This window comes from Balaenoptera physalus (assembly GCF_965194825.1).
Source record: "Balaenoptera physalus genome assembly, chromosome: 17".
NCBI classification, from domain to species: domain Eukaryota; kingdom Metazoa; phylum Chordata; class Mammalia; order Artiodactyla; family Balaenopteridae; genus Balaenoptera; species Balaenoptera physalus.
Genome location: NC_138895.1, coordinates 13,335,938 through 13,348,672, shown reverse-complemented (window position 1 = coordinate 13,348,672; position 12,735 = coordinate 13,335,938). Strand labels below are relative to the sequence as shown.

At 36.1% G+C, this 12,735-nt stretch overlaps 1 protein-coding gene across 3 annotated transcripts in view; it reads left to right on the top strand.

Moving 5' to 3' along the window:
* Window positions 1–12,735, top strand: part of ARFGEF1 (ARF guanine nucleotide exchange factor 1) — a 147,280-nt gene that overhangs the window by 101,413 nt on the left and 33,132 nt on the right. For all 3 annotated transcript variants that reach the window (XM_082433579.1, XM_082433578.1, XM_082433580.1), the window contains 5 exons: window positions 2,772–2,943; window positions 4,888–5,039; window positions 8,862–8,990; window positions 9,904–10,062; window positions 10,312–10,462. In XM_082433579.1, the coding sequence (XP_082289705.1) occupies window positions 2,772–2,943; window positions 4,888–5,039; window positions 8,862–8,990; window positions 9,904–10,062; window positions 10,312–10,462 (763 nt within the window). The remainder of the gene's footprint in view (window positions 1–2,771; window positions 2,944–4,887; window positions 5,040–8,861; window positions 8,991–9,903; window positions 10,063–10,311; window positions 10,463–12,735) is intronic.

The following is a 12,735-nucleotide window of genomic DNA, read 5'->3' as shown; positions in this document are numbered from 1 at the left end:
ATTGGGGTATTTAATTTGGTGTAGTGTACATTTTACAAATGCAGTTTCTGGTAGTAATTCTAATTAGACTTTTAGATATCCGTAAAATCTGTATTTGTCTTTCTCATGATTGACAGCTGTATAAAACTTCAGGTAAATTTTAATCTAAGAATGTGCTTATAGCTCTTCTGCCTGTGTTTATTACAACATGGAAAAACATCATATAAACCATCTTTTTTTTGTTTGTTTGTTTTAACATTTCAAACTTAAATAACAGAGCATTTAGTATAGTGGGTCCTTCGTGTGCTTATCACCCAGCTTCCACAGTTCCCACCTTATGGCCAGTCTTGTTCTATATATATCCCTTTTCTCCCCCAGGTCATTTTGGAGCAAATCTCATGTATCATATCATTTCATCTGTATTTATTTCAGTATATATATCTGAAAGAGAAATGCTGTATTTAAACATAACCACAGTACCATTACACCTAAAAATTAACCATAATTTTAAAATACCAGACATCCAGGAAGTGTTTAAATTTCATTTGCTTCATTAAATTGTAATTCCTTTACTTTAAATATTAAGGAACTGTCACTTGATTTCTGATATTCAATAACAAAAACATTATTTTTAAAGTTTTAGATATTTTATGCTTAGTTTCCAAAAACTTGAGGAAAATTATCTTTATGAATAAACCTATTTGCAAGAATTTCTTAGTACTTCTTACGGATAGGCTTCTAATGATATGTATTACTCTTATGATGAGAAATACACTATATACTTATTACTAATCTGAGATGTACTGGAAAAACTATAAGGTTTAAAACAGCTTATGAGTTTAAAAATTATAAAGTTTTAAGCAGCTTGTGAGTTCCTGTGAAGTTAAGTGGACTGTTAGAAAATTGAACCCATAATTAGGACCTTATATGATTTATGATGCAGGGCTATATGAACTATAACAAATGATGTCATTTTTAAAGAACACGGGTAACTTTAAAGGAATTCCTTAAAACTAATTCTCCTCATTCCTAGTTGTTTTCAGAGTTAAAATATAGGTTTATTTAACAAGTCATTTGTGTTCCTTTTTCACCTAGAATATTTATAGTTAACTACCATTTATATATAGTGTGAGACAATTTTTTTTAATTTTTGAAATACATTTAGAGCATGTTTAGTTTTTTTGTTTATTAATCTTCATCAGTAGTAACAATTGGCTTTAAGTGATTTAAGCACTAAAACTTAATTAGGCACAGCTTAATTTAAGCACATGAGAATAAAAGTCAAGAGTAAAATGTTCCATAAAAGATAAGCAGGAGAAGAAAAGTAGGATTATGTTTTACACTACTTCCAGAATCCCACTGTGGCAGAAGTCTTCTGTTTGAGCAGTGTATTTTTATTTTGTGTATCTGCAATTAATGTAGTCTCTTCTCCAACGTGCTTGGAGCTCCTACCCCTACCTCCCAGCCCAGATCCACAAATATACTTTGCTGCTACTTCAGATTTTCTTCCAGGGCTTGTCTTTGTCTCTCATTGGCATGATGCTAAGACATTATACCATGTTCAAAATTTCCAGTGATGTTAATCTTCTTTTAGCCTCTTATTGGCAGCACTTGTGTGGTCTTTTATGTTGGTATCCCTGGGTCATTGCTTTTTTAGTATTCATTAGAACTTCAGGTGAAATGGCTTTCTTTTAATGTTTTTTAAGTGCCATGACTCAAGATAAGTTTTCAAAGTTTTAGTATGTTAGAGCTTTTTTCCCTTGAGTAATAATAAATTACATATGGAAACTTTTATGGTAATATTTTTACTTTTTTGTAGGAAAAGTGCTCCTCTCACCCTTTCTGACATACTGGAAAGATCTGTTTGCAGTGTAGTCAGAACTAAATAAATGTTTGTATCCCAGTTATATCCTCTGGACATTCTGGTTTCTCTATAGTTATTTTTGCGAACTTCTGATGACTTACTTGATTGTTATTCTATGTACCTTCTTGTAAATTTACAGGACCCTTATCTTTAGAGGTGCCTTAAATTCTTCATGGAAAGTGGTAGGAATATATTTAATTAAGTAAATGTATCTTCAGAGACATCATATGACTTACAGGTTTTATCCATCTGGGTTTTCAGGGATATAAAAGCATAAACACTTTGTCTGTGCTAGTTCCCAAGTTTGGCGACAGGGCTACCATCTTACGTACTACAGATTTGTACTCCAAAGACTTATCAGGGTGTGCAGTAAGGTGTTCCTGTTCAGCATACTCTTAAACAAGACAAAATGTTCCAAGGATACTTTGCCCAGATCACCTAATATTCAGTTGCCATGATGAGTCAGTGAGATTGCTATCTGATTTTAAATAAATTTCAGCTCTTGTTATTCTTGCATCCACTGTTACATAAAATCCGTTTTTAAATCATTAGCAAACACATTTATGTTCTTCTGAACTAAGATTTGAATCTTTTTGATAACATAAGTGTCTAATAATTGTCATGGTCCTTTTTTAAAGACTCTGACTAGAGCTCTTAAACCTTGGGCAAAAACAAAGAATTTCATCATTCAGTCTCCCTGTTTTCTTATTACAAATTACTCACGTGCTCCTCAGAGCAAAGTGAATTAGTGTATTGCCAGGATGGGTCTTTCCTACATTGTCCTTATTTTCTGTGACTTCCTTTTTTCATTTTAATGTCTGCTTTGTTGAGTATTTTCCACTTTCTACTCCTCAAAGTATTTATAAATTCTCTTATATGAGTATTTTTCTGTTAATTTTTAGGAATTATAATGGTTTTTCATTTCTAGGTTAAAAATAAAATGACAAAGGAACAGTACATTAAGATGAATAGAGGTATCAATGACAGTAAAGATCTTCCTGAAGAGTATCTATCAGCCATCTATAATGAAATAGCTGGAAAAAAGATATCAATGAAAGAAACAAAAGAACTAACAATCCCTACAAAATCAAGTAAACAAAGTAAGTGTCCAAATCAACTGAATCCTGATTGTTTCGGAGGAAAAATATGGGTTCTTGAAAAGTGTTTTACTTAGAGTAGATCAAGTATTATTCTACTGAAAAGTATTATAATACACAGTTTGCTGATCTGATTGTGTTTTTTCCCGTATCCTGAAGAAAGATAGCACTGACCGATGATAAATGGAAAGTGCTACATAATATGCATGGATTAGTGTGCATTTAATACACACTTGTCCATTTAGCAGTTAATCTCAGCACATATTTGGAGATCAGAGAGATTGGTTAGGCAACCCCAGTAGTCAGACTTCAGCTCTCATTCTTTCTTACTGCCTCCTTGTCATCTGCAAGCAACTTATTTCCATTGGTTCACCTATCATTACACATAAACAGAAGCTGGAAGTAGGGGTGATTCAAGGAGATGGGGAAGGTTAGGGTCATGGGGGAGCTCGTGGGGGTTGGAACTCACTACTTCAGATGCACCACAAGTTACAGCGCCGTGGCATTCCCAGGTCTGACCACCATCAGGAGCCAGCGGGGGGCCTGGCTCCATTCTCGACGTTCTGTGCGTACAGGTGGTGGTGATTAAATCAGAGCTAAAATCTGACTGCAGGAATGAGGTGAGGGTAGTGGCTCGGTAATATAATATGGAAAGAGAACTCCTGCCTTTCTGAGCAACTTCCGCTTCGAAGTGGAATCTCAAGCTTCATCTAAAAGAACAGATTGCAGTACCAAAGTTCTATCAACAGGAGAGAATCAAAAAGGCCTGTGTGATATGTGTATTTCTAGAAGTTGATGAAGAATTATCAGATGAGAGTCAGAGGCTATGGAGATAATGTTAGAAGGAATGGTGGAGTATAAATGGCCTTATATTTGGGGAATATAGGGAATGATTCTAAGGAATTTTAGTAAGTTCTCCCTCATTTTATAGAAGAGGAAACAAGTACAGAGAGGTTAGGAAACTTAGAATCATAGAATCTATGAGCTGAGTGCAATGTAAAAACTTTCATTAATTCTCTAGACCTAAAACCCAAAGAGTGGCAAAGCCAGATCTTGAACTCGGCATCCTTGGCTCTTACTGCAGTCCAGCACCAATCAGCAGTTTACTTGGTAGTTTACTTGCTTCTACTTAAGAAATTAAGTATATTGATCAAGACTTCATTTTCACACCTAAGTAGGTGCCAATTATCTGATTTCACTTTCTTCCCCACACCCGTATAGTAACATCTTCATATCCCTCGTTCTCTGGCCTCTTCTCTATATGGTGGTAGGAAATCACTGAGCAGTGGGGTATGGGAAGGAGGTGGTGGTGTGCTGAAATTCTAAAATCATCCCAAGTGTTAGGGCCACTGTTTTCTTGTCAGCTCAGGAGATCATTCAAGCCTGTGTCATGTGAGGATACCGTTGCCTTTTACCTCTCTTCTCTTCTAGCCTATGTTTGGGCTGTTTCCCTAGTACTTTCATTGTGACAGATTTGTACCTCCTCTCTTCCCTTTTCATAGATTTTCCATGTATCCCTGCCTCCTAGTTCAGGATATTTTTTTCTTTCATTTTTGAAATTCATATAACGTAAAATTAACCATTTTGAAGTGAACAATTAGTAGTATTTAGTACATTCACAGTGTTGTGTAACTGCCACCTCTATATAGTTCCAAAACATTTCATCACCCCAAAATAAAACCACATATCCATTAAGCAGTTTTTCCATGTTCCCTACCTTTCCTCAGCCCCTGGCTGTTACCATTCTGCTTTCTGCTTCTCTGGATTTACCTACTCTGGATATTTCATCTAAATGGAATCATACATTATGTGACCTTTTGTGTCTGGCTTCTTAGGACTATTTTGAATTAGTATTAACTGGTAGTGCTTATTATTTTATACTAAAACATCAAAATAGCATTCTTAAAGGCTTTATATTTTAAATGCTAATAGTGTTTGTTGTTTCAGATGTAGCCAGCGAAAAACAAAGAAGACTTCTGTATAACTTAGAAATGGAACAGATGGCCAAGACAGCTAAAGCACTCATGGAGGCCGTGAGCCACGTTCAAGCACCTTTCACAAGTGCGACACATTTGGAGCACGTGAGACCTATGTTTAAGGTAAGAGTTACTAATAACTTTTGCTTGCAGTATATATATTTATATATACTGCTGTTCAGCATATTCCTTTTTTTTTTTTAATTATTTATTTATTTATTTTATTTTTTGGCTGCATTGGGCCCTCATTGCTGTGCGCAGGTTTTCTCTAGTTGCAGCGAGTGGGGGCTACTCTTTGTTGTGGTGTACAGGCTTCTCATTGCGGTGGGTTCTCTTGTTGCGGAGCATGGGCTTTAGGCACACGGGCTTCAGTAGGTGCAGCACGCGGGCTCAGTAGTTGTGGCTCACGGGTTCTAGAGCGCAGACTCAGTAGTTGTGGCGCATGGGCTTAGTTGCTCTGTGGCTTTTGGGATATTCCCGGATCAGGGCTCAAACCCATGTCCCCTGCATTGGCAGGTGGATTCTTAACCACTGCGCCACCAGGGAAGTCCTGTTCAGCATATTCTTAAGTTAAGGAAATACAGTGATATAGCCCATTAGTATACACCCAGAAGTGAAAGTCATATTATATAGGAGATCGCAAATATAAAATTTTTCTTGAAGAGAATGAGAAAAGGTATGCATGATTAGCAATTAATAGGCGTGTGATCTTAAGAACAGAAAGATTTTTGGAGAATTAAGCCTTGGCCTGGTTTCCTCTGAGTTCTATTTAGAGCTTTGGAGTTCCCTGAAATCTCAGAGTGGTCTTGAGCCTCCTACTCTCTTTCAGTGCTCTGGCCCAGGAACTAAGCTGAGGGTTCTGAGTATTCCTGGGGCCCAGAAAGTAGAGTCAGGACCAAAAGGGAGCTTTCTTATGTTTATATATCTAGTAAGAATGATTCTTACTGCTTCTTTAAAATTTGATTTCCCATTCATTCTTCATTTTCCTATTCTTTTTTTTTTTTCTATCCTTTCTTCAAATTCCGGAAGGAGTAAGCAGTGCATCATAAGAATTGTAGGGAAGTGGAGGGGAGTCTAGTCAAGTTTGAGAAGGAAAAATGGGTTAAGTACATTTCTGTTTGTGACACAGTGTGGTTAGATGGTCTGTGGAGGTTGAAGATTATAATTCGAGTTCTCATTCATAACTACATATGTGTATGGGTAGTAAAAGATGACTACAAGATTTCAGCTCTAAAATTTTACAGTTCTACCCCTACTTCAAGGTCTATGTGATAGTGATCTTCCTAAAAGTTGATGGAGAGTTACAGGACGCGAGTGGGGCTGCTGGGGAGGTGACGCTAGAAGGAACAGTGGAGTAGAACTGGCCTTCCTTTGGCGTAATGCAGAAAATGCTGTCAAAATGTGACATATACTTTCTCTTTATTATGAAATAAATTACAAAGCAGATTTTTGTTTTGTTTTGAATAATCTTATACCTTTATTTTGTTTTTCTTTTCAAATGTTTTTGGTAGACGGGAGGTGGAGGATGAAAAAACAAAAAGAATAAGGATCCAGCCATAATTGTACCACTCAGAAAAAATTTCTGTTAATATGTTTACATACTATTTATCTTAAACAGTTGTGATCCTACTATGTATAGAATTTTGTATCTTGCTGTTTCTCACATAAGTGTTTCCCCATATCATTAAAAATTCTTCATAAATAGCTTTTATGATCTATTCTCTGGATTAGTTATCCTTTATTTAAACTAATCCTCTAAGCTAGAATTAAGAACCTTTCCTCTGACTGCCATTTCTACTGTCATTACCGTCTCCAGTTACCTTCATTTCTCACTCTTGTCGCTGTAACATCCTCCTGACTGGTGTCCTTATGTCTACTTTTGTGCTTCTCTTACCCACTTACAGAGGCCAGAATGTTTAAAATACAAAATGAACTGTCACCTTCTTCCTTAAAGCCATTCACTGACTTTGCAACTATGAGGAAACCTAACACATCCCAAGGGTCTGTAGACCATGTGTGGTCTAGCTCCACCTGCCTTCAACCTCATCACTAGGGTTCTTGTCTCTTACTGTGCTGCAGTCACACTGGTATTCTTTCCATTTCTAGACTGTCCTAAATTATTTTCTCTTCAGAGCATTCATACAAGCTGTGTCCTTTGTCTAGGATGCTTTTTCCTTCTTTGCCTGAGTAGTTTCTACTTTAAATGTTACTTTCTCAGAGAGTTCTGCCCTGGCCCCTCTAATCTAAATTAGGTCCCTTTTCATAACATGCTATACTCTTCCTTCATTGTATTTATAACAATATGTATTTATACATTTATTTATTTTAAAACTGAATGTCTATCTCTTTACTAGACTTTAAGCTCCATGAGGCAAGGGACTACATCTGTTCTGTTGACTTTTCCCAATGTCTAGCACAATTCCTGGCTTGTAGTTAGTGCTCAGTAAATAAGCATTGGCTGAGTAAAGGGAATAAATGAGAGATTCCTAGAACGTGATATAATATTAAGGGATGAAAACCTTATTAAGAACCTTTTTATATATTGCCAGATTGTATTCTGTAGAGATTTATACATTTGAGGGGATGGTTTCACTGTCCTCTGGATGTTATTTAGGTATAATTTGATAAGACAAGTCATTGTCTTTAATTTGCAGTGGGGTTGAACCTTTTGTCACAGGCTTAAGAACCTTATACTTCTCCTTGTATAAAATATTACACAGGTTTCCAAATAGATGTGCTGTTTCTTCACTTATAATAGGATGTGTAATTTATTACTTTAATGTGGTGCTTTGTATTTTAAAAGTACTGCACTTCCTGTGCTTCCCACAGCGTCTCTCTATAGTGGCAGGCCAGGTATCAAAGGGGAGGACATGAGGTTCAGAAAAAAAGAGGTTAAATAAACAACAAGGCTAGGACTGGAAGTTAGGTACTGTGGCTTATGTTCCTCTGTTTAGGAATTACACTTGTGCTTCTAAACTTTCTGACATTATAAGCAAAGCTTTGGGTGATTCTGTTTTTCTTAATAGTGCTAAAATTTTTTTACATCTTTAAAAAATTCCAGTTATCATTTCTGTGCCACACTGGTATAAACATTTTTCATCTGTATGGCTATACGGATATATAGTTTTGCTTCATTTTGACCTATTAAAAGCAGCGAATACTCTTGTATCAGACATTTCAAAGTTATACACACACATGCACACACCAATATATACACATATGTTTTGATATGAGGATTTTCAGTAGTCAAAGGTAGCTCTCTTTTTTTGTTTATTTTACATTACAGTTTCACAAGGTATTCAGTTCTGTTAAAATTTAGTGTTTGTTGGCTTTCATAGTCTGTAATCAAGATGTATTTTATTGAACTGTATTTTAAAATATTGTCCAACTAGGAACCAGAGATATCACTCATGTTTCAAAGTAAAATATTTGACTACCAAAAAAAAAAAATAATAAGACTAAATGTTATCCACGGAGCAGGCTTAAAGAAAAGAGAGTAATGTAACTGTTACAAGTGGAAAATGGTTAAAAGGATTTACTTGGAAATAAAATTAGTCCATGAAATATTGCAAGAGACACAGCTTACAGAGGGAGAGGAGTTATGAAGTCAGGGGTAAAATTAATATAATTTATGAGTATTGACTATTCCCATTTTTCATTAATGTGAATAATTTATAGATGCTGTGCTTAAAATATGCCTAGTGTCCTCTCCCAAATTTACAATTTTGCTCTCCCACTTATTTAAGCCCAAGCGGCATTGTATAGTTTCTCCTTTGTCTAAGAAAGCTTTCCAAGTAACTTTCCAAGCTTTCCAAGAAACTCATTGCTTTTTTTTCAGAACTTCCTCAAATTGCCTGAAATCTGAGAAATGTTAATGTAGTGTTATCATAAAGTTTAATTATCACTTGATGTTTGTGATGTATTTCAAATTTTTAATTTTTCTAGTTGGCTTGGACCCCTTTTCTGGCTGCATTCAGTGTGGGTCTACAAGACTGTGATGATACTGAAGTAGCCTCTCTTTGCCTGGAAGGTATAAGATGTGCAATCAGAATTGCATGCATTTTCAGCATTCAGGTAACAAAGAATTTTGCCTTTGTAGCCAGTCTGGAAAACATAAATTACTTTTGTCATTACTACAGTTTAAATTATTTCTTGTGTTGAAATTATTAAAAATGAATTTCAAGTTTATAATGGAATTTAAATGAGTCTTAATGTTTACATTTCCAAGAAGCTGTGACGGAACAGGGTAGTTCTTTATTGATGTGTCTAAAATTCGTTATAATAACTTTGGTTTGCAGTTTTTTTCTCTGTAGAATATTAGCTATGTACAAAGTTTCCAAGAGTTTGAATTCCTATATTGCAATTTGAATATCTTATCTGTGTTGCATGCTTTTATTTATTGAATCATATGTTTTTCACATTTTATATATTTATATATATATTACTTTATAACTTTACCTATCCTAAGAACAAGTTATCTTTAAGAGACCCATGTATCTAGAACATAATTTTTATGAAGACAGTCCCTTCTAGTAATTTATATGCTTTGTCTGATAATAAATTTTAACCAATGCTTGCCTGCTTTCTTTTTAAAAACCCATTTCACATTTAATTATGAATGTTATAGCTTAAAAAGCACAGTCTAGCTGTAGAGAAAAAATGAGCAAATTTATAAATCAGGTTTCTGCTAGTTCACACAGTCATTTGAACCATAAATGTTCAATGAATGTTTTTTTTACTGTATATATGAATTATTGTCACTAAAATCTTTCTTGATTTGACACCTCCCTTGCCTTTCAGTTTTAGAAATTCATCCTTTTCTGCTTCGTTCATCTTAAAATTAAAAAAACTACAGTTTGAGGTATTATATGTAATTCATGACTTAGTTAAAAACTTACTAAACAAGTAAACAGTTTGTCAGTAGGGATCTAGGGATTACCCTGTTGTGTTTACAACCATGTAAGTTTGCTTTTTCTCTTTTTCATAGCTGGAAAGAGATGCATATGTCCAGGCGCTAGCAAGATTTACCTTACTTACAGTGAGTTCTGGGATTACCGAAATGAAACAGAAGAACATTGACACAATTAAAACACTTATCACAGTGGCTCATACAGATGGAAATTATCTAGGAAATTCATGGCATGAGGTATAAGCACTTCCTTTATTTTCAGCTTTGCAATCTGGTTTATAAAATGAGCTCATGCTAAACAGTATATCACTGACATGCTTAAGTGTTTGGGGAGAAAATTAATTTAGTACATTCAGGGTAAGTACATTTAGCTTTTTATAATGATTTATAATGTAGCCTATGTTTAAATCATGACTGCGTACATTTAAATATTTTTGCGAACATTTGTAACATGGAATTTAAATTTTTTTCCTTTTTGTAATTAAGATTCTGAAGTGCATCAGTCAGTTGGAGCTTGCACAACTTATAGGAACTGGAGTGAAACCTCGGTACATTTCTGGAACAGTGCGAGGCAGAGAAGGATCTCTTACTGGAACAAAAGATCAGGCTCCTGATGAATTTGTGGGTCTAGGGCTAGGTGAGAATTTTTTGAATTATTTTTATGAAGTATCAAAATTTATTTTTAACTTGCTCAATATACGTAACTTTATTGTGGCAATAAAACAGAATTAGAGGGATAGGATAAAATGCCCTTTGACTAACCTTATGTGAGGGGAAAGCAAGGTGACATTGTAAGTCTTTTTTGCCCAGTCTAGTTTCCAATATTAAGTGACCGTTAGTCATAATCTCACAGTTGGGGGTGGGAGAAAGGTGCAGTTTAAAATTACCAGCTTTTACCTAAAAAAGAATGAAATATTGCCATTTGCAGCATCATGAATGGACTGAGAATATTATATTTAGTGAAGTAAGTCAGAGAAAGACAAATATTATATGGTATCACATGTGGAATCTAAAAGATAATACAAATGAATCTGTATGCAAAACAGAAACAGACTCACAGACATAGAAAACAAATTTATGTTTACCAAAGGGAATAGGGAGTGGGGAAGGGATAAATTAGGAATATGGGATTAACAGATACAAACTACTGTACATAAAATAGATAAGCAACAGGGATTTGCTGCATAGTGCAAGGAACTATATTTAATATTTGTAATAACCTGTAATGGAAGCTAATCTGAAAATATATATATATTAAAAAATTACCAGCTTTTAAGACTAAGCAGATAACATATATGAGTGAAGGCTTAAGATGATAAATAGTTGGGGCAACTGGAGAAAGCATTCATATTCATATTTTTTTAAAGGCACTGTGCAGACATAACCAAACTCTTAGGCCAGTGTGGAAACTTTCCCATGGTTCCCCATGAACTCAGTATAGCCAGGAGCTTCCAGATGTAACCCAGTAGAAAAAAAGGAAGGTATTAGCAAAAATGGGTACAGAAGAACCAAAAACAACACATTTTTAGTCATAAATGGAAAGAGTTCTACCAGGGAAGAAGCCAAGTTTAGACTGTCTTTCACTTTGAATACTGTACTTCTGGGTTTGAATTCTTCCATATTTCCTCTTTACTGTGTGCAAGTTACTTTAATTCTCTGAGCTTCGGGTTCCTCTTTTGCAAACTAATGGTAATATCTACTTACAGAGTTGTCAGGATTAAATAAAAATATATATAAGTGGACTTAGTACAGTGGCTGGTATATTAATTATTTCTGGATTATTCTTTATCCATCCTCCCTACCTCACTTCCAACCAAGAAATCTAGAGGCATGACTTAAAGAGAACAAGAAGGAATAAACCTGAGATCTAAGAATATTTACCATTTACCTTTTTTTTTTTAAATAATTTTATTATTTTTGGCTGCGTTGGGTCTTCGTTGCTGCGCCCGGGCTTTCTCTAGTTGCGGCGAGCGGAGGCTACTCTTTGTTGCCGTGTGCGGGCTTCTCATTTGCAGTGGCTTCTTTTGGTGCAGAGCACGGGCTCTAGGGGCACGGGCTTCAGTAATTGCAGCACGCAGGCTCAGTAGTTGTGGTATGCGGGCCCCAGACCACACAGGCTTCAGTAGTTGTGGCGTGCGGGCTCTAGAGCACAGCCTCAGTAGTTGTGGCACACGGGCTTAGTTGCTCCAGGGCATGTGGGATATTCCCGCACCAGGGATCAAACCCGTGTCCCCTGCATTGGCAGGCGGATTCTTAACCACTGTGCCACTGGAGAAGTCCCACCATTTACCTTTTGAGGCTTTGTACTGTAACATTGTACTTCTGGACATTTCTATCCTTTTATGATTTAGTGATTTCTCTGTTGTTGCTTGCAATAAAAATTCTTAGGAAATTTAGAAGAATTTCAAGCTTGAAAAAACAATCCATAGAGAAGGAAGTAAAGACGAGGACCATGTTGTGGCTTCAGGTTGGACTGGAACAGTTAGTTCCCAGTGGTAATCCAGCTGTGGCAGCCAGCGGTGCAACCTTCACCTCACGTGTATCTTAGGTTCTGTGATTCTGGGAGGTGCAAGTGTAGACCCGGTAACTTGGTGAGCCAGCTGCAGGGTTTGGAACTGCCTGCGCACCTGCGTGGCTGGTGACGTATGTGGCCTGGAAGTCTGACGCAAACGCTAGAACTGTAACTGCTCCGGCAGGCAGCGCGAGGCGCAAATGAAAAGTGGTTACAGGCAGGTGAGGTGGACATGCATTGATTGATTCAGCAGCTTTTGAAGCCTGCTTTTTTTTTTTTTTCCCGGTAAGGCCTAGGGAGTGGAGGAAAGCCCAACCAAAGATAGTTGAGGTTGCCAGGGCTCAGTTTTGGCAAGTAACTAAAAATAATATACCAGTGGAATAGTTTATCTTCTATCA